This window comes from Cannabis sativa, chromosome 1 (genome assembly GCF_029168945.1).
Source record: "Cannabis sativa cultivar Pink pepper isolate KNU-18-1 chromosome 1, ASM2916894v1, whole genome shotgun sequence".
NCBI classification, from domain to species: Eukaryota; Viridiplantae; Streptophyta; class Magnoliopsida; order Rosales; family Cannabaceae; genus Cannabis; species Cannabis sativa.
Genome location: NC_083601.1, coordinates 71,952,054 through 71,979,531, shown reverse-complemented (window position 1 = coordinate 71,979,531; position 27,478 = coordinate 71,952,054). Strand labels below are relative to the sequence as shown.

The 27,478-nt window shown below is 34.9% G+C and overlaps 4 protein-coding genes and 1 non-coding gene across 5 annotated transcripts; 1 reads left to right on the top strand and 4 right to left on the bottom strand.

Annotated features, from left to right (window-relative positions):
- Window positions 1-3,486: 3,486 nt before the first annotated feature.
- On the top strand, window positions 3,487-4,518 carry LOC133035742 (uncharacterized). The gene is made up of 2 exons (XM_061111902.1): window positions 3,487-3,861; window positions 4,039-4,518. The coding sequence occupies exons 1-2, from the start codon at window positions 3,487-3,489 to the stop codon at window positions 4,516-4,518; spliced, it is 855 nt and encodes a 284-aa protein (XP_060967885.1).
- A 3,064-nt stretch (window positions 4,519-7,582) lies between these two features.
- LOC133033696 (uncharacterized) lies at window positions 7,583-9,850 on the bottom strand. Its single transcript, XM_061108728.1, has 6 exons — window positions 9,728-9,850; window positions 9,533-9,599; window positions 9,287-9,394; window positions 9,081-9,179; window positions 8,386-8,511; window positions 7,583-8,017 (listed from the first exon to the last, which is right to left on the bottom strand). Exons 1-6 carry the CDS (start codon window positions 9,755-9,757, stop codon window positions 7,872-7,874), a joined length of 576 nt encoding a protein of 191 aa, XP_060964711.1. The 5' UTR covers window positions 9,758-9,850; the 3' UTR covers window positions 7,583-7,871.
- Window positions 9,851-15,639: 5,789 nt separating this feature from the next.
- LOC133033695 (ribosome biogenesis protein NOP53-like) lies at window positions 15,640-19,663 on the bottom strand. Its single transcript, XM_061108727.1, has 12 exons — window positions 19,325-19,663; window positions 18,381-18,541; window positions 18,225-18,273; window positions 18,086-18,111; window positions 17,806-17,886; window positions 17,589-17,699; window positions 17,275-17,363; window positions 16,875-16,994; window positions 16,680-16,802; window positions 16,330-16,396; window positions 16,160-16,239; window positions 15,640-15,970 (listed from the first exon to the last, which is right to left on the bottom strand). The coding sequence occupies exons 1-12, from the start codon at window positions 19,491-19,493 to the stop codon at window positions 15,964-15,966; spliced, it is 1,083 nt and encodes a 360-aa protein (XP_060964710.1). The 5' UTR covers window positions 19,494-19,663; the 3' UTR covers window positions 15,640-15,963.
- LOC133033823 (small nucleolar RNA snoR100) lies at window positions 18,985-19,096 on the bottom strand. The gene has a single exon (XR_009685885.1). It is a non-coding gene; the product is annotated as a small nucleolar RNA snoR100 (small nucleolar RNA).
- A 5,617-nt stretch (window positions 19,664-25,280) lies between the features above and the next one.
- LOC133035735 (uncharacterized) lies at window positions 25,281-27,229 on the bottom strand. The gene is made up of 3 exons (XM_061111893.1): window positions 26,772-27,229; window positions 25,736-25,960; window positions 25,281-25,647 (listed from the first exon to the last, which is right to left on the bottom strand). The coding sequence occupies exons 1-3, from the start codon at window positions 27,227-27,229 to the stop codon at window positions 25,281-25,283; spliced, it is 1,050 nt and encodes a 349-aa protein (XP_060967876.1).
- Between the last annotated feature and the right edge of the window lie 249 nt (window positions 27,230-27,478).

Here is a 27,478-nt window from a genome sequence, read left to right as displayed (position 1 = left end):
GAAGGAGCCTTCATTTTGCCCGTCTTTTGCTCACCTTCTGCTCGTTGAATGGCTTCTTCGAGCTTGATGAAGCCTTCGGCTCGGTCAAGGAAATCACTCATTGAGTCTACCGGCCCATTCTTCCTTATATCCTTCCATAGTTCACCAAGGACTTCAATGCCCCCCAGTATCGCGGACAACTTTCCATCCTCGGTTACACGCGAGACTTTGGTCGCTTCTGTCATGAATCTGCTGATGTATGCCCGAAGTGGCTCGCCTGGTCGTTGCTTTACCTCGACCAAATCTCCCAAATGCAATGGGAGCTGACGTGAGGAAGAGAATTGCGCATGGCATTCCCAAGAAAAGGTTTTCCATGAACTAAACTTTCCAGGAGCCAACTTAAAATACCATTGTTGTGCGACTTCTGATAGAGTGGCGGGGAAGATTCTACAGCATACGTCCCCCCATACTCCTTGCAAATCCATTTGCATCTCAAAGTACTTGAGATGGGAAAGAGGTTCTTCTCTTCCAGTATACATCTTCCACGTTGGCATTTTGAACTTGTAAGGCGATGGCAGGAGATTGATCTCTGGTGAGAAAGGAGTTCCGCGAGCACGGACTAACTCAAGATCATTGTTACGTTGTTCGGCCATGCCATGAAACATATTTTTCAACTCGTCAAGCTGGGCCTATACGGTTGGGCTGACCTGCTCAGCATTCTGGTCGACTTGGATTACGTCAGCGTCTTTTTAAGCGGGGATTTGAGTATGGGTTCCGGGCTGCACGATCGTTGTAGTATTCTGCTCGTCCGTTCCCCTTCTTCTGTTTAGATCGTTCCTTAGGTCATGGGTTGTTCCCAACCTATCGAACATAGAAGAACCTGGTTGCCTTAGCAATTGATTCACTTGGTTGACAGGTGGAATAACACCATTATTCTGGTTGGAACCATCAGGTATGGCTCCTCCTGATGAATTCCCGGACAAGGTCTGCCCGCCTACCTCTTGGCTCATGAGTGGAACTCATAACCGGGGATTGGGCGGCTGACCATTAGTTTTCTGGGAAGCATTCATCGTCGGGTCATCCTCCGTTTCTCCCAGGGGAATGACATTCGGCGTTTTCTGGCCAACAGTTTGATAGGCTCTTCGTATCAGTACGGTGGCTTGCCAACTACGATCTTCGATCTCTGCATGGTGAGCCCTCAATGCCTCCATCTCTTTATCTCTCCATTCAGCGAACATACACCTTTGTTCGTCAAACGCGAGATTTACTGCAGCACGCAGTTCATCCTGATCATGATGCAGAGTGTTGTTATGACTCTGCATGAGTCCGAGCGCGGCACGGAGATTTTGCAATTCAGTTGCGTCTCCGATGGTCGTTTGGGCGTTGGTTCCAGGCGGAACAGTCATGTTATGAATACCCTGGCTGTGTGCGGAACTGTTATTTCCAGTCTCTTGCACACTAGGCGCAGTTTCAGTAACAGGAGTTGTTTCACCATTCACCACGCTTCCCGTCTGTCCGAAATTGACAGCAGGCAGAACCCTTGAACTCCCTGGGTTTTAATGTCGGATCCAGCATCTGTGAATTTGCACCATCGTGTTGAGTGTCGAAAAGAGCAATTTGTGATTCTTCTCTCAATGAAAGCACCAAAATGTGGACTTCGCTTTTAGCCAACGACAATGAGTCTTTTTTATAAGTGATAAATGATATGTCGTAATGAACATACAATAAAAAAATTGTAAGACACAGGAATTTTATAGAGGTTCAGCCCCGAGCAGTTCGGTAATAGCCTAATCCTCTTTATTTGTATTGACTCAAGAACAAGGAAGAAGATTCCTTTTCTTATAGCTCTTACAATAGTATCTCTGAATATATAATTCTTAGATAATAATATAGTCTTAGCTTAGCTGCGTATCGACTTTCAATCTCTCGGTCCCTCTGCCCAGTGAACATGCCTCACTATTTATAGGGCTGAGAAACTTGAGGAGGAAGAGTTTCCTCTCTCGTTAAAATGCTAAAAACAGAAAGATCGTGTGATCAATGTTGAATGCAAGGATCGTGGGATTGAGGCTGAGTACACTGATAGTGGGATCGTGTGTATGCCGTATCCACATTAGTTGATCCCTGAGCTATAGGGATTGAGCTGATGACTCATGATGCGAAAGCTGAATTCACTAAGTGTTGAGTGCTCTGCACGGATCACTGAATATCTTATTCTGGATGTGCCAGCGAGGCGTCCTACTCGGTCTATCTTCCCGAGCAGATGCTCCAAGTGGACTCCACGTGTCACCATTCTCGTGATGCCACGTCAGAGTGTTGGGATAACACAATCCAATCCACTCATATTTATATAAATTTTAAAAAAAAAAATTATATATATAACTAATATTTTAGGTAAGAAAATAGTAATTTAAAAATCTAATGCACATAATACAAAACTTAATAAATCAAATATATATTACATTCTTATATATAATTTTTCTTTACTTACAATTTAAATAAAATTAAACATTTATTTATACATACAATTATTTTTTTATTTGAATTTGTTATTTTTATTTTATTTATTTTAATTCATTATTAGAGACATAAAATAATAATAATTTATTTATTTTATTGTTAGTTATGTGAAAAAATATTTTTTTTATGAATAGTAAATAATTTAATATTGAAAAGTAACAAATCCAACATAACCAACCCAATCCGCACTTCTGAAGATTAGATTAGATTTGAACTATTGTACAGACTAGATTGGATCCAAAATATAAAATTTACACTTAGTGCAAATTGAATGCATTATGAGCGAAATAATAGGGATTAGATTAGATGAACACCCCAACCTTAACTCAACAGGGTTACAGTGTAATACAAAAACTTAAAGAAATCTGGTCAAAAACATAAACAAATACGAACATGGTTTCCAACATAATCAGATAAACAAAGGATGACACAACTTGTAAGAAAACAGGAGAAAAGCAAATAAACAAGCTTGACGCATTAAACTAACAGAAAGCACTCGAAGGTGACAACTATATCTACTTTATGACTAGCAACATATTTTATATAAAACCGTGAATGTGTCTTGAATATAAGCATTGCTTTAAACCTTAAGCACGGTTGATCAATCAATAAGAAGGCTCATACTTGGTATCAACCGTACCCTGCATCTCCAAAATTTACTTTACCTCAATGTCCTGAGTATGGCTCATCTTCTTCGACACCAAATTCGAATGACAAGGGTAAGTTCTGTATTGGGGCAGTGGAACAGAAATGTCCATCATCTAGAATAAAGAGTGGCAGGAAACCAAATGGGAAAGCTTTGATCTCTAGTAAAAAATCATCTGGAGTTAAGACAAGGAGTGGAAGAAAGAAATGCCTGGCAGAAGAGAAGGAGTTGGTTACGGAAAATATGGCAGAAATTCTGGCTAACTGTGTTGAGGTGGAAGTGGTATATGATCAAAATTTTGGAAATGGCGAGGAGGCGGCCGATACCATGCCCCCACCTTTGCCATGAGGTGTCTTTCTTGGAATTGTCGCGGACTTCGTAGACCCGCGGCGGAGCGAACCCTTCGGGGTTTGGTTCGTAATAGTGATGCAGATTTACTCTTTTTGGCTGAGACTAAGGTGGATGAGTTGCGAATGGTCAATGTGATGAATCGGCTGGGATATGATCATTGTGTTTGTATTCCATCGATCGGTATTGCTGGAGGGTTTCGTGTGGCATGGAAAAGGGGAATACAATGTCATATGTTGGAAGAATTTGCTGAAGGACTTCATCTATCTATTCACATGGGAGAGAACTTCCCCGATTGGAGTATTTTTTGTGTTTATGGGACCCCATACTATTCTCTAAAAGGTTCTTATTGGAAGTGGTTATCTGAGACGGTATCTAATTGCAATTTGCCCTGGGTTCTGTTGGGGGATTTAAATGTTATCCTTGACGATTCGGAGAAAGAGGAAGGCAGAACTTTTCAGAGAAAGGAAGGAGAGTTGCTTAGTAATTTTTTATTTGAAGTGGGAGGAGTTGATCTCAGCTGTGATGGAGGAATGTGTACCTGGTAGAATTCGAGAATTGCGGAATCCCGAGTTCGAAAGAGCTTGGACAGGGCTATTGCTGATGCTCGATGGTGTACTGAATTCTCTAACGCTCGAGTATCCAAGTTTCCCATTACAGGATCTGACCATGCCCCAATTCTTATTAATATTTGGGGTGATCAAACTAGATTAAGATATCTGTTCCGTTTCCTTGAGGTGTGGACTTCCAGACCTGACTGTGAAGTGATCATCCAGAATTCGTGGAGAAGAGCTGTTACAGGGGAAGTGGTTGCACAGCTTCAGAAGAAACTAAAAGGAACGGCTCATGATCTCAAAAAATGGAATCGTGAAGTCTTTGGATTTTGTGATAAACGATTAAACGAACTTGCTGCTCATTTACAGGCGATTCAATCGGCACCAATTTCTCAGTACAATGTTAAAAGAGAGGCGGAAATTCAGCTTGACATTATTGACATGGAGGCAAAAATGGATAGAATATGGAAATAAAAATCTCGGGAAAATTGGTTACTAAATGGAGACGACAATACCAAATTCTTCCACAAATCAACTATTATCCGAAGATGACGTAATTTCATTGGTAGCATCGAAGATGATCAACGAGTGTGGCTGAGACAAAGAGAAGAAATAGGAGGCTACTTCCAAACAAAATTCAAGGCTCTGTATGAGTCTTTCGAAAATGATATTGGAGAGGACTTCGAGTCTTTATTCCAAGACAAGGTTACGCAGGAAGAAAATGAAGCCATATGCAGGATTCATTCGGAAGAAGAGATAAAAGATGTGGTTTTCCAGATGCATCCGTTGAAAGCTCCTGGGCCGGATGGCTTTCTTGGCATCTTTTATCGAAAATACTGGGATACTGTGGGCAAACAAGTCTGCGATATGGTAAGGAATTTTTTCTTGACTGAGACTTTCTATAGCCAGCTAAACCACTCATTTATATGTTTGATCCCTAAAGGAAGTCATGCAGTTCATTTCGACAAATTTCGGCCAATAAGTTTGTGCAACTTTGGGTATAAGATTATTTCCTGAATTCTCACCAATAGACTTAAAAGGGTAGTAGACAGGCTAGTGTCTCCGTTCCAATCAGCTTTCATTCCCGGGCGTTGGATTGCTAAATGTTCCTGTGTAGCACAGGAGGTTCTCCATTTCATGAGAAACAAAAAAGGAAAGATGGGGACTCTAGCCATTAAAACGGATATGAGCAAGGCCTACGATCGCCTTGAGTGGGGATTTCTACTCCGTGTCTTGCAAGTGAATGGTTTCAACCCTCAAGTGTGTAAGTTATTGATCCAATGTGTGTCTACGGTCTCATACTCTATTCTTCTTAATGGTGCTCCGTTGGCTCCCTTCAATCCTAAAAGGGGTCTCCGTCAAGGCAATCCTCTTTCACCTTTCCTCTTTATTCTCTGTAGTGAGGTACTCTCTAAACTAATTCTCAAAGAGGAACGGGTTGGAAATATTGCAGGCATTAGAGTGGCTAGGAATGCAGACCCCCCATATCTCATCTATTTTATGCTGATGATGCAATTTTTTTTCTGTCATGCTTCAAGGAAAGACGCTAGCAATATTTTGAGTTGTATCCAGAAATATGAAAGTTGGTCTGGCCAACAGGTTAACAAAGCGAAAAGTGGGATCATTTTCTCTCCTAACACACCTTCCTGTAGCCGCAATGAGATTAAAGCTCTGTTGGGAATGAATTTCCTGAGCAATAACGAAAAGTATTTGGGAAACCCTTTCTTTTACACTGCTAGGAAAAGGAAGGATTATTTCTTTCTCAAGGAGAAAATGCTGGGAAGATTGGAGGGTTGGAAAGCTCGCCACTTATCTCAAGCGGGCAGAACTGTTTTGGTAAATTTAGTACTTCAGAGCATACATAACTACTTTATGTCCACTGTTCAAATTCTAAAGACTCTTTGCATGGAGCTAGACAGAGTGATTGCTAAACTTTGGTGGATTGGAAACATTGACAAAAAACATTATTGTGCTTTGAAGAGTTGGGGAGACATTTGCCAACCGAAACTCTGCGGTGGGCTGGGATTCAGGCGATTTGCGGACATGAACGTGGCTCTCCTCGCCAAGCTTTTCTGGCTGGTTCTGCAGGGGAAGGAGAAATTTCGGGTAAAGATGTTCTTGGATAAGTATTGTCGTACTACTTTGGCTTGGACAGTGGATAAGAAAGGTGAGGATTCGCGTAGCTGGAAAAGTTTGCTTGCGGCAAGGGAAATCTTCCTCCAAGGGGCTGGAATTCTGATAGTTGATAGGGAGTGTGAGATTTGGGACAGACCGTGGATCCCTGACAGACAGCCTTCGGAGATTAAGGACAAATTTCAGTTTGTAAACAACCAGGCCCTTTGGAAAGTCAATGACCTGTTTATCGAAGGCACCCGAAGATGGAATGAAGAATTGATTAAAAAGTGTTTTGTGAATGAGGTAGCAAGGGATATAATCAGAATTAAACCGATTCAGGAAGGCCGGGATATTGTGTTTTGGAATGCTGCAAAATCGGGTGAATTTTCTGTCAAAAGTGCCTATTGGATAATCAATCAACAACGTTTCTCTCCTCCAAACGTTATGTGGGTTCGCTTATGGAAATTTAAAATGCATCATCGACTTAAGTTCTTCTCCTGGAAAATTGTATCTGATATCCTCCCTACCAAAGCTCGACTTGGTGCCATACAGGATGGGAATTGTGTTTTCTATAATGAGGACACTGAAACGGCCTTCCATCTTTTTTGCCAGTGTCCTTTTACTCGTGCTTTTATGGTTTATGAATCGCTGGGGAATAAGGGTGGATAATCTTAATTGGCAGAATTTATCGGACTTTGGAATGTGGTGGACAATGGTTGCGGATGAAGAGTTGATTATGTTTATAGCGTGCATGTGCAAAGCCATCTGGAATACGAGAAATGCATACATTTTTAAAGGAGTTCCTTGGGATGTCAATCAGGTGTGGAAGAATATAATGGCGAGACTTGCGGAATTTAGCAAGCGCGAATTGGGTGGTGGACAGTTTGATGTTGTTGCTCCACCAAACTTAGCAACGTTCAAAGCTCCAAATAAGCCTGGCTTCTGGCAATGTAGAGTTGATGCCTTAGTAGTTAAGGAGGAAGTCGGGGTTGCGGTGGTTAACTTGAATCAACAGATCTCTGGAGATTCGTGGATAGCTGTTGACAATGCTATAGTTTCGGGGGTGTTGGAGGGGGAATTGTTGGGCATTGCCTTGGCTCTGCAGATGGCGCGCGATAAGGAGGTTACAAAGGTGCAAATTGAAACTGACTCTATGGCGGCTGTGCTGGATTTTGAAGCAAAATCCATTCCCTTTGGCTGGAATGTTTACCCATTATTCACTACTTGTTTGAAGTTGTACTCTGCTTTTGAGGAGGTTGTTGTTGCGTTTGTGCCCAGGCTAGATAACTATATTGCTGACTCTCTTGCTGTTTGGGCGAGAAGGGAAAAATGCAAAGTCTCTGGTTTGGTAAGGGATGTGGCCCCCTTTGTGGTCACTATGTTGCCTTAATTGGCTTTTGCTTTCTTAATAAAATCATCTTAATTATCAAAAAAAAAAAATCAATAAGGTTGCTCTTATTTCTTTCACAGGAACAGAATCTGTATGAGAATACATGTTTATAACCCCAGGTGCTTTAAAAGAAATGATCAGCCACTGTAAGAAAGAAGCCGCCAGCATACCTCTAAGCTAATTTCTTTAAACAGATTACATAAAATTCAAACAATAAACTACAGTTTCACTGTCCAACATGCAGGACATGCTGGCTGTTGCATCTATGTCCTTACAAAACCGAGGGAGAAGATAGAGTCAGAAAGATTTCCTCAATTTCAATTCATGAGGGAACATCATATTTCAGATCATGGAATCTCTTCAACAAGCTAGATTTGTACTGCTCGATTTCAATATTCTGCGAGGAATTTGGGGTAGAATTGATTATAGCAGTTGTGCCAGCTTGATGTAATGCTTCAACAGCTTTATCTGGAATGCGAAAAAAGATTACAAAACTGAAAATTGTTAAGGACTTGCTTTGAAATATAGCCAAGCCAAGCATATCATAAGTTAGTTACAGGACCATTGTACTTGTAACTTGTCTTGATACAAGAGAGTTAACATGTTCTTTCCAACCAACAATGAAAGTAGAGTATCATAAGTGTAGTTACACAAAGCCCATCGTTCTCTTAGAAAATCTTTATTAGTATAAAGCATTTGAAGGGACTATAAGGAACTCATTGGAAGAAAGAAAAATAAAAAATAAAAAATTGAAAAAAGTTTTGGTAGCGAGAACAGAATTCAAAACTAGTCATGGCTCCGTAGGCATATTAGAAAAGTGGAAAACTGAGTCTGACCTGATTTTGAGATAGCCGAGAGAGCCTTTAAAGCTTCCTTACGAGTACGGTCATCTTTAGCTGCCTCCAACATCTTTAAGAGCTCATGAGCCCCACCAACTTCGACAATTTTCAGTCTTCTTTCATCTAAGCATTAAAAAGAAAAGAACAAGTTTTATATATAAATTCTAAAGTCCAAGAAATCAACTGTTACAATCCAATGCACAGCCAGCTTAAGATAAAAAGTATCTGAAGGAAACTAACAACATAACCTATAACAAAGTAAAGATAATTGAACGAATCAATCTTTTTTCTCAATTGACTGACGACAAAGTATAGTCTAGATAATTGAGTGAAACTTTTTTTTCTTTTGAAACCCTCCCTTTCCCACACACCCAAAAGTAAACTTGAGCTAGCACCAAGTGTCTTGTGAATGACAACGACTAACTAGTTTGTCAATAGACATTTTCTCTATAATTCAGTATCATCACAAACTCTAACATTTTCTCCCCTCTACAACAAAGGTAGCACTTGCCTGACTTCTTTATGAGCCAACCAATACTTCAATTAACATTGTGATAAATAAAAAAGGCAAATGAGAAGTTAAATTGAAGAGAAACAATCATAAATAACAAAAAAGAACTGGGCATTTAAGTTTTCATTGGCATTTAGTTAAACATAAAAAGTCCTTTCAGAGACACAAACAAGTAGCTTACCATCAATAGCAAAACGGGCTAATCTTGAAGCTCCCATTCTTTTAAACAACGGATCCTTTACATGCAAAAGAGACAATGACTGCTGCAACAAATTATCCCCTGGTACATTACATGGATAATTATATAAATAATATTAAAATGCTGTAACAAAAGAAAGAAATAAACTGAGATAGTAAATGATGAAATGAAAACATCCAAGTACAGACCCAAGTATGGAAAAATCTGGTAACCAAAAAACGTAGCAGTCCCAGCAAAGAACAGTTTCAACACCCATCCAATTTTTCTTTCAGCATCTTTTTCCAAGGCAAGGTCATCTGCCACTCAATACATAAAAAATCGATCTCAATTAAAAATAAACATTTTAATTTGGTAAATTATTTCCAGAAATGAACAACCTTGACAAGAAAAGTAAAAACCCAAATTAAGTAGTTGAAAGGATAAGAGTGATTAACCTGCTTCACTGTGGGTTGAAAATTTTCGACTCTGCCCATTTCGTATAGGTCTTTTTCTGCAATAATGCTGCACAAGGATCACCAAATTTGTAATCCGAAAGTCTCATTTTTTTTTTTTTTTTTGAATACTTGAGATATACTAAAAGTAGAGAGAAAGAAAGAATATGAATAAAGGAAATTGTAGATGAAGCTTACAGTGACGAGTTGGGCAGCTAACTTGCGCATGAATGCCCGACGACGGAGAGAGCGGAAGACCCAAATGTAGTGTGAGAAAAATAAGAAAATTTGGGCGAAAAAAATTTGGTATGATTAAAAAAAAATATATATATATATATATATATATATTTAAAGCAAAAATACTTAAGTTTAACTCAAAGTTACAGATAAATATCTAATAAAAATTTTTAGCATTAAAAAAACTTTTTGTTAAAGTTTTGGAAATTCTGTAGATACCCGACATAGTCTAATTGTCATTCTCTTATTGGTCCACATCATTAATTTGTATTTTTTAATTAAAAATTCATTTGAAAATTTAAAAATTAAATAAAAATATTTTAAAATCAAACAAAAATAATAATATATATTAAAATTTGTATTTTAATTAAATTAAATTAATAATCATTAATGAAATTCCTAAACTAATGCCACACACACGACATCTCATATCTCAGTAAACTTGACATAATCAATCAATATATCAATATATATCAATCAATATCAATATATCTATTTTTATAAAAAGATAACAAATTATTAGATGTTTACACGGAAAGGTCAGCATGCAGTTAGTTAAACCTAAATATAATTAATTTTGGGAAGTCTTCTGTCTTCTTTAGTTCTAACACTACAAGAAAATAAGTTTTCAGCGACTAGATTTTTTGTGACTAAACCTACTTAGTCACTAATAGTTAGATTTTGCGACTAATATTTAGTCGTAAATATTTTTAGTCATGAAACAATGTTTAACTAGAACCAAAAAAATCAACGATCAATTTTTTAGTCACTGTTTGTTATTTTTAGTGACTAAAATAGTATTTAGTCATTAAAACTTTGGCGCCAAATTATAATAGTAGGGAGACTAATGATTGTTGGTGACTAAAATTATTTAGTCACTAAAAATTTTAAAATTCGTGACGAAATAGTTAGTCAGTAAAAGTTAATGATCTTTTACAACTAAAATAGTAGTCTTTAAATAATTTAATAACTTATATGTACCAAGTAATCATTTAGTTACCTTAAAACATAAGATTAATTATTACTATATTGAATGTATATTAACTACAAATTTTATTCTTAAAAAATGTGATTAATATAAATTATATTTTTTTAAATAAAATATATATATAGTTATTGAATTAGTAGAAAATATAAAATTTAGTCACAAAATGGGTAATATTTTGTGACCAAATAATTTAATTGGCAATAATAAATAAAGAATTATATAAATTAATTATTTAGTCATAAAACTAATTTATAATTTTTTTTAATTTAGATTATGTTCATTTAAATTATATAATAAAAACAAATTATTCAAAGCTATATTTAAATAACATTATACAAATTTATTCATTACATAAAAAATTACAATGTCAATCATAAAAATTTCAATTACAATATAATCCTTGAATTGTACTTTGTCCATAAACACTAAAACAGCAGACTCAATGAATCAGAGTTACGAACAAGAGAAATAAAATAAACTACCCAATACAAACCAAATTAAATGAACAACAAAGAAACTAGAAATACAATAAGCAAACAAAAAAAATTGAAGGCACTTGCTCTCAAACTCTTAAAACATTCTCTGAGGATCTGCATGCGTAATCTGTGATGCTAGTATTGCTTGAACTGCTTATTGGGAGACATTAAAAGATGATCTCTAAAAACCACAAGTCAACAAATAACATCATTAATTACTAGTAATAATATAGCAAAAGTACTAATAACATCATCAAATACTGACCATTCCCTGCCCTGTCAAGAGTATATTCAATGTAGCCTTCTTAGAGTTTGAGCTCATCTTTGATTTTGTTCCATCAACATAATAACAAATCAAATATACATTACATAATAAACTGCTCAAATAAAAAAGAGAGAAAGATAAACTCACATGTACAGCAAAGGAAAACATCAGTTACAATATTGCCTGAAGTTCAATTATCTAATAGTACTTTGTTATGCATCAAAAAATATTTACGTATATAATAACCAGCTATCCTTTTTGATTAGATCCAAACCAACGAAAAGAATGAAAAAATTTCTCACCATATATGGCTTTTCCAAGTTGAGGTCTCTGATTGGGCAACAATGATCAAGTCTGAAATTGCCGTATCCTGATAATGTTTGCCAACAAACAGTGGCTCACCATGGATGAACAAAAAGACCAGTGTGGACCTGCTATGGGCATGTGTACCTACACAGTCCAGAAAGTGTACTGAGTCACCACATTATGCGAAAAGAAATCTTAAGTTCAAATATTTAAATTTGTCTATAAGAATAATAATTACTAGAAGCAGCAACCATCCAACCATCGCATTACTAATCTTAAATTCCCATGTGTACAAGAATAAAATTAAGTTCACTAGAAATTTCTAGGCATCACCATAAGCTCTCTCGATGTTGGCCTGCCAAATAAAATAAAGTTCACACACAAGAAGGGGTAGAATGAAAAAAAAAAGAAAAAAAAAAGAACAAAGACAGTGAAGAACCTTTGAGAGCTGAGAGACGAAAGATGTACTAAACTATTCTACTGGCTTTAGTTTATTTATTTTTTTCAAAAATATAGATGTTCGCAGGTGCTTAAATTTGTCATGTTGATAATCCTAATTCCTATGAGACTTTCTCCAAGATAATGTTGAAGAAAATTTAGAATATATATTTCTAATCTATAAGAAGAAATTTACACATAAGTATAAGAAGTTTATTTAATCGAAAGTATTTCCATAAAACTCTCAATGGCAACCTTTTAATATTCTTCATGAATCATGACGACAATGTTAGCTCCCATCCTTAAAACTTTCAAACTATTCCAAGCTCAACTCACGACAAGCCAACTTGCTTATCTGAATTTGATTTATCTGATCTAAATAAAATGAATATTGAATCATTGATTGAAAGAAAAGAAAAATAGAAACGAATAAAAATAAAACTTGTAATTTGGAAGGTTGCTTCATGAGAGTTTTCATTGATCTTACTCTGCTTCTTTGCTTTCTCGTATTTCTTTATCATCAAAATGCTCCCTTTCTGACATTTTATCAAACAAATGTCTTGCAATGCACATCAACATTACATTACATTGTTCAAATCATTAATAAGACTACAGCTACATCAATCGACCCTATTAATAAGACTTTCTCATGTTCAATTTTAATTAATCAACATTACATTGTTTAGATTATTTGCACAAAATAGAGTTAATAAAATAACTAAAAGAAAGTGAAGGAAAAACAAACAGTAAAATTAAGAAGACAATAATTTGTAATTGCTACCGTTAAAATCAAGCAGTAGCAGCAGCTTAGGCTTCCAGTCTCTTCTTAGCTTCTTCAAGGATAGTCAACTTGATACCCTTGCCCTTGGGAAGAGAGATCCAGAGCTTTGTTCCCTTACCAATGGTAAACACATTTCCAAGACGGGTAGAAAACTCATGACCAAGAGCATCCTTAACGTGGATGGTCTCAAAGGTACCTTTTTGTTTTTCTCAGTTCTTAATAACACCAACACACAATCTGTTACGGCCACCAGTCACCATGACAATATTACCCAATAAAGCATCGAACAAGGGTTACAGGTTCAAACAACCAAATGAAAAATGCATAAAGTATAAAAGAAAGAAGTACCTTCAGAACAAGAAGCAATTATTGTACTCCCATTAGCAGGGCTAAGAGACGGAGCACACGACCTGGATGCAAAATTGATCTTAGAGGGCCAGAGATGGTGCGAAATGGCTGTGAGAAAATGAACCTCTTTGGTTCGTTTAGGGTTCAAATGGGGTTGGAGTCGCCGATAGAGGTAGGAGTTGGGGTTGGGCCACCGTCACCGTTGGGTGTGAAGCAGAGTTTAGGGTTGGGTTTAGTCTGTCGGGGTGAGAATAGGGAGAGTCGGTGAGCGGAGGTTGTGAGAGGAAGCTAACAGAGAGGTTGATTTGGGGAAGAAGACGAGAGAGACTGCCGATAGAAGGCTCAACTGAATAAGTTCTAATTAAGGTAGGAAAAATATAGAGGGAAAATTTTGGAATTTGCCGCCTAAAATATTGTGGACCAAGTTTATTTTTAATAATAAATAATTATATTTCTCTCAAAAAAAATAATTATATTATTTATTATCTTTGTATAATATTTAATATTTTAATAAAAATGTCAACATATTATTTTTTATTATGTTAAAAATAATGTATCAAACTAACATTAATATATCTAGAAAAAAAAACTAATATTTATATATAATCTATACATATATAAAAATAGATAAAATATAATTCAATGCCACGTTGTCATTAAAATTAAAATTGTTATTGTAGTAATTAAAATTAAATATTTAAAATAAATTCAACTTAATAAAAATCATAATTCAATTTAAGTCATTTTGCAACAAAATTATTTAGTAACAAAATTAATATACTTAACTATTTGTTACGATATTTTGTTAGTAAAATTAATTTTTTTAACTATATTTAATTTGGTAACAAAATTAAATAAAATTATTTTGAATTATGATTTTTAACTATATTTTTTTAACTATATTTAGTAACAAAATTATTTTTTTAAATATTTGAATTAAATTCACAAAAAATTTAATCTTGTGGCAATAAAATTTTTCTAGGAAAATTTAATTTGGTCTTTTATGTGTTTAGAGTGGAAACACATACTGGTGTTATAATTTGTAAAATAATACCCATTGAAACAAATTTTAAAAACATTACTTTATAATACAACTAGATCTAACATTTTAGATCCAATAACTAGTGTTATGATTACACTAGCTTTATGAAATTGTAGAAAATTATTTTTTATTTTATTTATTTTTTTAATAGTTGTATTCAGTTTTATCAAAATTGTGTATATGCCTGTATATAATTTAAAATTTTTCCTCTTTAATTTTATATTATAAATATTAACCCCTAGATACAAACTTTAACTTTAAAATATTATTTAATTAATTCATTCTATAGCCCATGATTTAGTTTAGCATGTTTTTTCTATTGAAAAGAGTTATGCTAGTTTTCAAGTACTTGTTACACCAATTACAAGAATGACTTCATAAAATACAAAATTACTGAACTTAAGTTCACATTTAATAGAAAACAATTTTGGTATTAATTTTAAACTATACCTATCCACATACTTAATAATATTATAAGATTCATCCTCTTTTTTATTCAAACCCACCCCTTTAATTTTAAATTTATCAAAACATTCTAACACAAAAACTCGTATTTTTAACTTGTAATTCTATAAATTAACCTATTACCAACTTTAGGAAAGAGACCTAACTATTTTTGAAAACCTATAAAACGTCATAGAAGATTATTTTAAAACCCCAATTATTTAAAAATTTTATTTTATATGATAGATATTTGAGTTACACCTCAACAGTATAGTTGTCTATACACTTTGATTTCTTTTCTACAATTATTTTAGATGTTATAAAAATTAATAAACAATATACTAATATCAAAGAATTATTACTTGAAAACACAATAAAATTTGAACCCCAATAAAACACTAAAACTCGAACATTAAAAATACAATAAAATTTAATCCCAGGACTTAACACACATCAGAATAAAAATTAAACCATAAATGAGAATTTATATTACCAATTTTTTGAATATCAGTATTTATTAACAACAAATTTAATATTTTAAGTATTTATGTCACAAATTTATTAATAGTAAAGTTAAAATTTTAATATAATTTTATTAAGTAATTATTATTATTAATTAAAATACACAATTTATTTTTTATGTATAATTTAAAATATTTAATATATCCGCCGCGAAAAAAAAAAAAAAAACGACATTTACTAAATTTTCAATAATCTATTTAACATTTAACAGTCAATCAAGTACCAACTACACCTTAAAGTAGAGGCCGTCAAAAATAACAAAATTTTACAGCAACAATTAAAAATACATTTATAATGACAATATTCTGAAATATATTATAATTATAGGACATGATATTTTAATCAGTGATTTAAGATGTAAAAGAAATTATCATTGGAAATAAAATAAAATTACACTATGCTTCTTTTTAAGGAAGAAATAGAAACATTTAGAAGGAAGAAAGGTAATTCCAAAATTTGTCTCATACCACCTATAGTAGATATGAGAAGCTGTAAAAAAGTGAAAAATATTAAAGCATGAATCATCTGAAGATATCAGTAGGTTCCGAAAACAAAGAAATGTTGTTGTAAGCTGAAGCAAGACCACTCTATTTCCTGTCCAAGAACAAGTCATTAATCAAAATCCAAGCACAGGTTCCACTGATATATGTGTGCATTTATGTGTGTAAACAAAGCTCATTGAAGAACAATATCAATGTTGACTTCAGAGGCTTGAATGTGTTTTATAAAGAATTCTGAAAAAAAAAATCAAGAGAGAAGAGAAGATTCAGCTATGTTACTAACCTTCCGTTATTGGCTCTTGGAGGAATCAGACCCCTTTTCTCCAGGCTTTTGTAGCGATCCTTAGCAAGGTTGGAACACGCCTTGTGCAAAAGGAAAAAAAAAATCAGAATTCTTCAACTAGTATCGCAATTTGATTGTACATATTTACTGAAGCCCTAAATCTAATGTACCTTGATCTTGCGAAGAGATCCAGTTATTTCTTCAGATAATAAGACTTGCGTTTGGGCAGGCTGAAATCTGCAGCAAAGAAAATACCAAGAGAGTTAAAATCTCAGTATTAAGCACAGCAATCTTCAGAGCATTACAAATTTCATGTGTTCATGCAGAAACTAGTTTGAAAAAATCTTATCTGTGACCGAGAAGATAGTAAGAAAAATGGAAATAAACAATAATATTACACTTAAACTTCACAATCCAAGCACCCGAAGAAAATGTAGATCTGCATAAGTTAATGGAAGAAGAAGTCCATCCACTACTTAAATTTCAAAATATTCAAAATTTCCCACAAGAAACTACATACCTGTGCTTCCCCAAGCGAGGTGGACATGACTTTAATCTTTCTTGTTTAGCTACAACACGCCTGGTATGTCTTTTTTGCTTCTCTTCATCTTCTTTGGCTATTTCTTGAAGGATATCTTGTACACTGATCAAAAGAGCAAACAGTATTAATATGTACTCTTCACAAGGCTACTTGACAAACTGTCTATAGAATCACCTGTCAATTTCTCGAGAAAGATTCACAACTTTTGCTGACTCTGCATCCTTTTTAAGCTGTTCTTTACGTCTAGCTCTCTTATTTAGCTCAACCTGTGTCACCTTCTTAGATTTAGCAGACCTATAGCAGGGTGAATTCAAACAGATGAGTACAGGAGTACTGTGCCATAGATGACAAATAGAAAGGCAAAACAAGACACAAAAGAAATTTAAATGAGCACTGTTCCAGAAGACTTTCAAATATAGCATAAAATAACCACATGAGCAACATCTAAGGAACAATCTTCATCAGCACAATCCTCTATGCAATTATTAGGAAATCAATTTGCACGATCAAACTTTCAAGAGCAGTAGTAAAAAAATGTGAGCAATGACATCCCTTTCAATAAGATGAAGTTAACCTTTTCTCAGCTGCACCATCCTCAGTCTCACCGTCATTCTCTGGATCCATATCATCATCACTCCCATCATCAGCATCAATAAAATACATCTAATAAAAAAAAAGTCCAAGAAAAATGTGGGTATTCACATCTAAACAAAACTAGAAAATGCAACAATAAATAACAAAGACCTTGAAAAAAATGTGGTTATTTACATCTAAAATATTATATAGATATGCAATAATAAATTATAAGGGTCGTGGGAAAACGTATCCACCCAAATAAGCAAAAGGGGGCCACCTTAGCATCATTAAAAGAAGAAAAAAGGGACTCACATCTTCTTCATTCATAGCTTCTCCTAAAACTGTCAATGGAACTGGTTGAGGTCCCAACTCCTTTTTGTAGACTTTCTGCATTTCTTCTGCAACAGCAGAAGCTAACACATCCTGGATTGAATAGGAAAAAAAAAGAAAAAGATGGTCAAATATGTCCAAATGACTTAAGAGTCCTCCCACGGAAAAAATTGTAAAGGCAATCATATCAAAAGAATACCTGATGACTGTCAAAGGAGGGATTAAATGAGCACCCTGGATGATCAACCTCTACAGCAGGTATAAGAGAAGGCATTACTACCTGCAAAAAAGTTCACTAATAAGCACAACGAGTACAGTAAACGAAAATTAACAAAACCCTGCTTGGCATGCAAGATAAACAACCCTGAAGGAATGTCAAAATCCTCTTTCGATATCAAAGTCAGAGCAATGGCCAACAGGACATACAAGATCATCTTTATGAACTTAACCAGGTCCATATATGAACTACATGAAATTACCTTTTTGACCTTGCCATGGTTATCACCTGCAAGTACATTAAAAGACAAACTATCAGATCTGTGAAAAGGAATACAAAACTACTGATGTACTCATTGTAGTAAGTAAGTAACATTGCAAAACAATTTATGTGGAGAAAACCTTTCTTGTCCCATATGTCAATAATGTCGGAAGCTGTGGCAGACTCTTCCTGAGATGCCAAAAAAAAGTTAATAAATAAACACTTGGTTTTTAAAAAAACAAATAGCCAGAAGAAAATTAGATGTTCATGTATAAATCTCAGAAGTTCTAGCTAACCTTCAAAGCTTCCTTTGCATTTGGAATCTTTTTAAGCTTTTTATTGAATTTCTTAGGTATTGAAGATGATACAGGTTTAACAAATGGGTTCTTCTGTAGCAAACTTTCATGGCGAAGTACTCTGTCCCTTTGTTTTTCAATCTTGCGCTTCACTGAGAGATCTGATCATAGAAAATTAAAATGATTTAGGGATGGGGGTTAATATGCTAGAAATCTATCCAGGAAAAGATTAATTCCCAGAAGGTCATTCTGTTCTTATTTATTGGGTTTTGCATTCTTTTTCTGAAGACCGACTAACATTTCAGAACAGACTCCGGTTTGTTCAGTCATTTAATGGAAACTGAACAAAGAAATAAAACACTCTCGATGGCTATAAAATTATTATCTAACTGCGCCCTCTAATATCAAAGCCATTATTCCCATGAAACAAATGCTACCAAATTTTCTCATTAGTCTTAGTTAAGTAGCTTATTTTAAGATAATGAATGTGAACATGAACAATAACAGAAATGCAAAGAGACAATCCAACGAACAAAGAACCCTCAAAACTCAGCATCATTAGCTTAAAAAACTTCGTTGTTTCTTCATAATGGAAAAAATAGAGAGATGTGGGTCTTAACCAGGCCCTCAGATAAAAGCCGGGCGGCATCGGTGGGGACAGACATCTTAACCCCACTGCTTCAATATCCGTGCACATTACCAATGTTCCTTCATTATCATCCATAGCATCGGATTATTGTACACAGAATACCACAATGTTTCTTACATTAACAATCACAACCATTATTTTAATTATGAAAATCAATTTAAATGAACTTCAATAAACCCAGTTACAAAACAAATAACTCAATTAGGAAGATACAAACCAAATGAGCATATATCTATTTTCGCTTAATATTTAAAGTATGTACCCATATGTATACTATGGAAAGAGAAATAGATACCTTTAGACTTGTCGACGAAGAAGAGGGATTCGGCGGGAGCGGAGGCAAGAGAGCCACCGGAGAGAGCGTCTTTAGTAGACTTGTCGAAGAAATCATGAATGTCTTCCGTGCTTATATTGGCTCTCCATGCCTTCTTCCCCTTTCTAGACGTCTTAGCTTTCTTCCCCATTTCTCCGTGCTTAACTCTGCTAGGGTTTATGTGCTAAATGACGAGAAACTCTTTGCCAAAAACAATAAGCATCTCTATATGTATAAAAATATAAAGGAAAAGATTTTTTTTTTTTTTTTTTGTATTTTTAAAATTTTATTACATTTTCATATTTTTTTTTTGAAAAAAAATTACCACTAAACATACAAACTTAAAGTTGCTTATATAGTTTTTGTATTTTTAAAATTTTGTGATATTTTTATTTATTTTTTTAAAAATTAACTACTATACATATAAATTGAAAGTCCTCCAATAGTTTAGAGACATTTTCATATTTTATTTATTTATTTATTTTTTTTTGAGAAGAAACTTTTATTATTAAATATAAGAGTCATTAATAACAACAGAAGAAATTGGAGAAGGAATTTCCCCCAACCAAATGTTATCTTCATCCAATCGAAGAGCAAATTTAGCTAAAGCATGAACTGCTTCATTAGCATCTCTTTTAACATGAGATACTTTCACTCCAGGAAAATAGGATAAAAGATAGGAAATATCATCTACTAAATCAAAGAAAGGAGATACAAATCTAGTAGAAGATGTCTTATTAAGTGCATTAACTACCACAAGATCATCTGTCTCAATAATATTAATTGGTAGTTGATGATGAAGAGCCCATTGAACACTATGAAACAATGTTACAGCTTCCATTTCTTTAGGAGAAAAACACCCTTGGAAAGGCTTTCAGAGACCAGCAAGGACATTGCCGTAATGATCTCAAATTAAAGCTCCAAAACCAATTACTGCTCCTGCATTATTACAAGTTGCGTCCACATTTAATTTGAAGCATCTTGCATCAGGTGGATGCCATTTAGGCCTTGTCTTCGCAAGTGGAGACCCCTGATGAGCCTGAGGATTGTTGCTACTGGATGTAACGCCAGAATCAACAGGCTGTTGTGCTTAGGGCTGTTCATTGGATCACATCCAATGTTTTTGGACTCATCCAGATCCAATCCAATTACACATTGGATGTTGGATTCCTCCAACCGATCCAATCCAATACCAGAGGTCAACCGAACCGAACCGATCCAATGAAACATTGGATTGGATCGGTTCCATCCAATGGATGAATCCATGTATTGGATCGGATCCATCCAATACTTTTGATCCAATATTTTTTATACTGGATTGGATCCATCCAATATTTTTAATCCAATATTAATTGGATTGATTGGATCCATCCAATCCAATCCAAGAGTAAAACCTGATATTTCACCTAAAAGACTAATATATTAGTTCAAAATATTACAACCCAACATAAATCCAACCTAATTATAACATAAGTCCAACATAAATCCAACCTAAATTGCAACATAAGTCCAACATAAATCTATTCTAAACCATAAGATAATACATGTTACATAAACAAGAGTGCACAAATTATGAATATCATAGAATCCTTCATCAGTCCAAACTCCAAAGTGACAACGTCACTCAATTCTGATATCACCAATTCCAGCCAATATTTCTGCAAATTAAAAAAAATGATAAGTATTCAATATTAAAAATAAATATAAAATATGGTAAAAATATAAATGCATTTACCATTCTCTAATGCTTCCACTTCTTCAATTGTTGTAGTGATATCAATTGCTATTGTATTGCGAATCCAATTTTGAGTACATATGAGTGCTTGTACAGCTTTAGGAGTTAAACAACTCCTATATGGATCAATGACTCGCCCCCCAGTAGAAAATGCAGATTCTGATGCAACAGTAGACACAGGAATGGCGAAGATATCTTGCGCTATCTTTGAAAGAATCTTAAATCTACCAGCGTTATGTTTCCACCATTTCAAAACATCAAAATCAGGATTTTCAAAGTTCTCACATGCTTCTATGAAATACTTATCAACTTCTGTTTTGTTCTCCGAGTGTTCAGCCGCCTTCAACTTTTCTTTGCGTTGTTGATCAAACCAAGTGTAATCATCATCATCCTCATCTTCATCCCTACTCTCTTCCCCAAGGTGAGTACTAGAAGAATGATGCATATCACCATTAGAATCAATGATGTAGTACTCTTTGTACATTTGATCCAAAATCTTCCTAACATTGTTTGCATGTCTTGAAGCTTCAAGTGAATCACTACACATCATCTCAAAACATACTTTCAGATATGGCTCCTTATAACGAGGATCAAGTAAAACAGCCACAAGTAATAAAGGGTTCAATTTCTCTATTTCCCCCCAATACTTGTCAAATTTTATCTTCATTGATTCAGCCATAATATTCAGTTTATAATTATTCTTATTCCCACACCAAAATGCCAACCGACTATGAATAAAAGAAACTCGATCTAGAAAGTGGTTTGATGTTACATAATTAGACCCAGAGAATCTTAAGGTGGAATCATAAAAGATCTTTAAGAACTTTATGAATAATCTAGCACTATCCCAATCACTCTCATTAGGACATGCTTTCTCCTCAGAAGTACAAAACTCCTTCACATATCCTACATCATGCATCTCCATCCTTTCAAATGCCTTTTGATACTTTTCAGCTGCCTCTAACATCAAGTAAGTAGAATTCCAACGAGTTGGAACATCTAAGGAAACTGATTTCTTACATGTTATTTTAGCCTGCTCAGCACACTCTTTCAACTTTTGCATTCTAGCAGTTGAAGATTTCACATATCTCACAACATCTCTAATCTTGCTTATACTTTCGTCATACTCCTTTAACCCATCTTGAACAATCAAGTTCAAGATATGGGAAGCACATCTCAAGTGCATGTGTTCACCTCTCAAGATTGCACCACCCCACTGATTTACAGTATTTATGACATATTGAATAGAAACATTATTTGATGATGCATTATCTAAAGTGACGGTAAATACTCTCTCAATCCCCCAATCTAACAAACATTGTTCAATAGCTTTGCCAAGTGTGTCACCTTTAGAGTTAGGAACAACAATATAACTCAATATCTTCTTATGCAAGATCCAAGAATCATCAATAAAGTGAGCAGTTAAACACATGTAATGCAAATTTTGACAAGATTCCCATGTATCAGTTGTAAGACAAACTCTCTGTTTTTTTCTCACAAAAAATTCTCTCAACTTCTTCTTCTCCCTAACATAAAGATCCATGACATCCCTCGTAATTGTAGTGCGAGAAGGGACACTAAATTTAGGCTCAATTTTCCAAAGTAGTTCTCTAAAACCTTCACCTTCCACAAAAGAAAATGGAAGCTCATCTTTGATAATCATCCTAGCAACATATTCTCTAATTCCTTCGGGATCATACTTATGTGTCGCCAAAGAATTTCCATCCCCTTTCATTTCAAAACATAGTGTTTTTTGCTTCTTGTCAACTGCCAAAGTCCCCTCATACTTCTTACATTGAAATCTAATATGATGACCCAAATTACTAGTCCCATTTTTCTTACTACCACAAGCATATTGAGCACCACAATAATTGCATTTAGCTTTTTCATTCTTTTTAGTATCACAAACCTTAGTAAAGTGTTCCCAAACCCATGATGAAAGGTTTGACTTCCTCTTCAATCCAGTTTCCTCAGTCCCATCATCCGTAGTAGGCAAAGTGGTAGATGTTGGTGCTGTACTTTCATTCGCATCTTGTGCACCTGTTTCTTCATTGTTTATATGCTCAATCCCAGGATCTTCTTCCTCATCAAGAGATCTAGGTTTGTGTCCAGTTGAAGCCATCTATATGGACAAAAAAATTAAAATAAAAAATATTAGTGTTAAATTAACTTTTAATTTCTAAATTAAAAAAATAATAAATAATTGAACTCACCGAGCTAGATGCAGTTACAGAATCCGTAGTGGTGTCTAGTGTGATGATGATTATTTTTCCAACCCCACTTTATTAATCTAGAACACAAAACAATAAACTCATTGATATAATTCACATTATTAAAAAAAATTAGGAAAAAATTTAGGGTACTAAAATGCAAGAAAAAGTATGAAAAGTTTGTTTATGCTTCTCTTCTTTGTTATCTAGAAATATATGCAGATATGAGTTCTATGATAATAAACTCTAGTTATTTTACTCATCTATGATTGACATGGGTTTTACATATGCATATCCATGTTGCTACAAGATATTTTCCTTCTTAATTGCCACTGTAAGATCCTTTCTCCCCCATCATGGTGGTGTAACACATCTGCAGCTAAGCATATTCAATAGAATCTTACATTGAAACCAAACCACTATACAAATTATGTCCATTCAATGAACTTGCACAAGTTGCCATCAAAACATCAGATTACACATTAGAGTCACAGACAAAGATAGCCATTTAAGGAAAGAATGATAGAAATTACTAAAATAGAAACAGATTTTGTCGTAACTCGACAGCGAAGATCTTGTGCTAAAAGCAATTGAATATACATATACATTAAACAGGAACAAAAGGTTGTTGATGACTAAAACCCCCATCTGCTAAATTCAGCTATTCGCCAACCCAAAAAAAGAAATAAAGCCGAAAACAACAACAATAACAAAAGCTAAAGCTAGCTTTAACAAATGACAACTATTAATTAATGTCGACTTCCGCTGAATTTAGCACCTGTTCCTGCTCCTAACCCACCTGATCATGATATTTATATAAATTAAACTAGCTAGCTTCATAATTAACATAACATATATTCCTTCTTCTACCCAACTTATATATATATATATATATATATATATATATCATTCTCGCTTTGCAAATTGCCCAAAGATTCGTCCCTCTAAGAAAAATCATTGTCTTTTCTTATGAGCTCTTTTTCTTTTAATTGTAAAGCCTTTTCTTTCACGACTGGCACAGCACAGCAATTGTGGGCGCTTATCTACCTTTTCGATGACCATCATCATCATCAAGTATATAGTACTTACTATACTCCTTTCCTTTGCCCTCTGTCTAGCTAATATAATCCAAGTCACCAAACAGTACCATTTACTACTCTAACCAAATAATCAAATAGTACTGTTAATTAAGACTTGTAATAATTAGAAGACATACTAATTATGATCACTTATCCAAAATACTTAATAATTCTAACTCATAATTCACATTACCCATTTAATCATTTGCTTCTTCACAGAACTAAATTATCTATATATTCCTTTGTTATTTTTTTTTTGGGTTTAACTACAAAAAATAAAAAAGAAGAGAAACTTAAGAGACCTGAGTTGCTTGCTGCCGTTTGCGAGGAAGAAGATGTGTCTTCGTTGAAGAGGGAGGAGCTGTGTTGTCTTTGGGGAGGGAGGAGCTGTGTGATTCCGACGTTGGTGTGAAGATCTTGCTTGATGTCGTCGTCAGCGAAGAGGGCAGCAAATCACCGTCGTCGTCGTCTCTGGGTAATGGGAGCAGGCGGCTTCAAAGAGGGCTGAGCAGTGAGAACTGAGAGAGAATACGATAGAGAGAGAGAGGGGTATCTAGGGTTTTGTTTTTTAAATGTTTTTTATGTAATAAAATAAATAAAAATTGTTTTATATATGGAGAGAGAGGGTCTGAAATTTGAATCCCTTATGTGATGTTTTATTTTTTATTTTTTTTTTATTTTGGTTTTTAAAATATAATATATTTAATATTATAAATTTATAATATATTATTATTAATATTGGATGGTATTGGATGAGTATTGGATTGGATCGGTCGGTTGGATCCATTGGATTTACATGTCATCCAAGAACCGACCGATCCAATATTGGATTTTCAAAAATATCATCCAATCCAATCCAATCATGATTGGATATCCAATTTTGGCGGTCGGTTGACATTGGATCGGTCGGTTTGTCATTGGATTGGATCATTTCTGCACACCCCTAGTTGTGCTGTAGCCTTATGATATTGTGACAAATAAGGGGCAGCAAAGGAACAGAGAATGGCTGCTGGTTTCGGTTTAGTACCATGGATCTCCTTGTTTCGTTCAGACCAAATACACCACATGAGACCAGTAATTAGTTCTAAATCAGTGTCATTGTGGGCAGCAGCAAGGTGGGAATAAATATCAAAACCTTTGATGTTACCAATGTTCGGGATATACACATTAAAATGAAGCTTGTTCCACACCGACTTATCTCTCTCACAACGAAAAATGGCATGACCGACTGATTCCCAGCTACATTTACAAAGAGCACAAGCAGTAGAGGGAGTGATTTTCCTATGAGCAAGATTAACAGAGGTAGGGAGTGCATCATTAACTAGTCTCCAAACGAAATTTTTTGACTTTTTTAGGGAGCTTTAGAGACCATAACCGGTTCCACCATCGTCTATTTGTGGATGATGATGAATGATCATCCATTAAATCTGAACTTACAGCAAGGTGATATCCTGATTTCACCGTATAAAAACTAGTATCAGAATGGTGCCAAATAATCTTGTCATCTTTGGGAAAAGGACTAAGCGGAATAGAGAGGATACGCTCAATGTCTATAGTTCCAAAATGTTGCTCTAAAATCTGAATATCCCATTGCCTATTCGTAGAGATATAGTGTTCAACAGTGAAGAGGTGATCACCACCATAATAATAGGGAGTAAAAGAAGTATTCCCAGGTAACCAAGGATCCGTTGCACATCTAACATTTCGCCCATCACCAATTTTCTATCTTAGACCTTTCAACAACAACTCTTTACCATCACATATACTCTGCCAAGTGAGAGATGGTAAAGTGCCTTTCTGAGCCGAGAGGAAATCACCATTTTTAAAATACCAGGTGTTGACCTCGCTTTTAGCCAACGACAGTGAGTCTTATTTAGTAAGCGATAAGTAGTTTATAATGATTGATATATAGTAATGCAATATAAAGACACAGGAATTTTATAGAGGTTCAATCTCGAGCAGTTCGGTAATAGCCTAATCCTCGTTATTAGTATTAACTCAAGAACAAGGAGAAAGATTCTTTTTCTTATAGCTCTTACAATAGTATCTCTGAATATGAATTCTTAGATTATATCTCTCTACCAGAATGTTTTCGACCCTTTGCCCAGTGAACACGCATCACTATTTATAGGGCTATGAGCTTGGAGAAGAAGTATTTCCCTTCTCGTTACAATGGATATAAGCAGAAAGATTGCATAATAAATACAGAATACACTAATCGTGGGATTTAGACAGCTTGCCATATCTCTGCAATCTGATCCCCAAGTTATAGGGATTTCTTTGATGACTCACGATGCGAAAGCTGAATTCGCTAAGTGTTGGTCACTCTGCGCGAATTGGTGATCGCTTTGCTTCAGGCATGCATATGAGGCATCCTGTTCGGACTGTATTTTCTGAGCAGATACTCGAAGTCGATTCCACGTGTCACCATCATGTGATGCCACGTTAGAGTGTAAAAATTGGGATAGCACCGGGCTTTAAGCACTCTTGCTAGAAGAGAGTCAGGGATATCCAATATTCGCCATGCTTGCTTCGCTAAAAGGGCCTGATTAAAGTGAATGAATGATCGAAAGCCCATGCCACCATCAGCTTTTGAGGAGCACATGACTTTCCATTTCTTCCAATGTATTTTGGAATTATTTGTATTAGAAACCCACCAAAAGTTAGCCATCATAGACTCTAATTGGTTACAAAATTTCTTCGGAAGACTGAAACAACTCATGGCATAAGGTGGAATTGACTGAACAACCGCTTTTAAAAGCACTTCCCTGCCACCAATAGAAAAGAGCTTAGCATGCCATTGATTCATGAGTTTCCATATACGATCACAGTGTGTAACACTTTTTAGTGGTATCTCAATCATAGTGTGTAAGACTGTGGAAAATCAACCAACAAGAAGGAGAATCAACATCAAAGGAAGGAGAGAAAGAGATCCAGGTTCAGATCTTGGTGATGCTCTGCTACAGAAAGGAATCAAGGGCTAGAGATCATGAACGGAAGGAGTCATTATATTCCGCTGCACCCAATGTAAGGTTTACTAAACTTTATATGTGTTTATTTCATTGTTTTAGAATTCATATTAGGATTAATGAAACATACTTGTTAGTAAATC

Excerpts from the sequence above, each read along its gene's own strand:
- LOC133033696 (XM_061108728.1), bottom strand. The coding sequence starts at position 9,757 with ATGCGCAAGTTAGCTGCCCAACTCGTCACT. Across the intron at positions 9,180-9,286 it reads CCAGATTTTTCCATACTTGG|GGGATAATTTGTTGCAGCAG; the intron begins GTCTGTACTTGG and ends GTAATGTACCAG. Across the intron at positions 8,018-8,385 it reads CTCGGCTATCTCAAAATCAG|ATAAAGCTGTTGAAGCATTA; the intron begins GTCAGACTCAGT and ends TTCGCATTCCAG.
- LOC133033695 (XM_061108727.1), bottom strand. The coding sequence starts at position 19,493 with ATGGGGAAGAAAGCTAAGACGTCTAGAAAGGGGAAGAAGGCATGGAGA. Across the intron at positions 16,995-17,274 it reads GATGGTGCAGCTGAGAAAAG|GTCTGCTAAATCTAAGAAGG; the intron begins GTTAACTTCATC and ends ACCCTGCTATAG. Across the intron at positions 16,803-16,874 it reads CTTTCTCGAGAAATTGACAG|TGTACAAGATATCCTTCAAG; the intron begins GTGATTCTATAG and ends TCTTTTGATCAG.
- LOC133035735 (XM_061111893.1), bottom strand. The coding sequence starts at position 27,229 with ATGATTGAGATACCACTAAAAAGTGTTACACACTGTGATCGTATATGG. Across the intron at positions 25,961-26,771 it reads ACACGTGGAATCGACTTCGA|GCAATGGGATATTCAGATTT; the intron begins GTATCTGCTCAG and ends CTCTACGAATAG. Across the intron at positions 25,648-25,735 it reads CGATGGTGGAACCGGTTATG|GAAAATCACTCCCTCTACTG; the intron begins GTCTCTAAAGCT and ends TCTTGCTCATAG.
- LOC133035742 (XM_061111902.1), top strand. The coding sequence starts at position 3,487 with ATGAGGTGTCTTTCTTGGAATTGTCGCGGACTTCGTAGACCCGCGGCG. Across the intron at positions 3,862-4,038 it reads GGAAGTGGTTATCTGAGACG|AATTCGAGAATTGCGGAATC; the intron begins GTATCTAATTGC and ends TGTACCTGGTAG.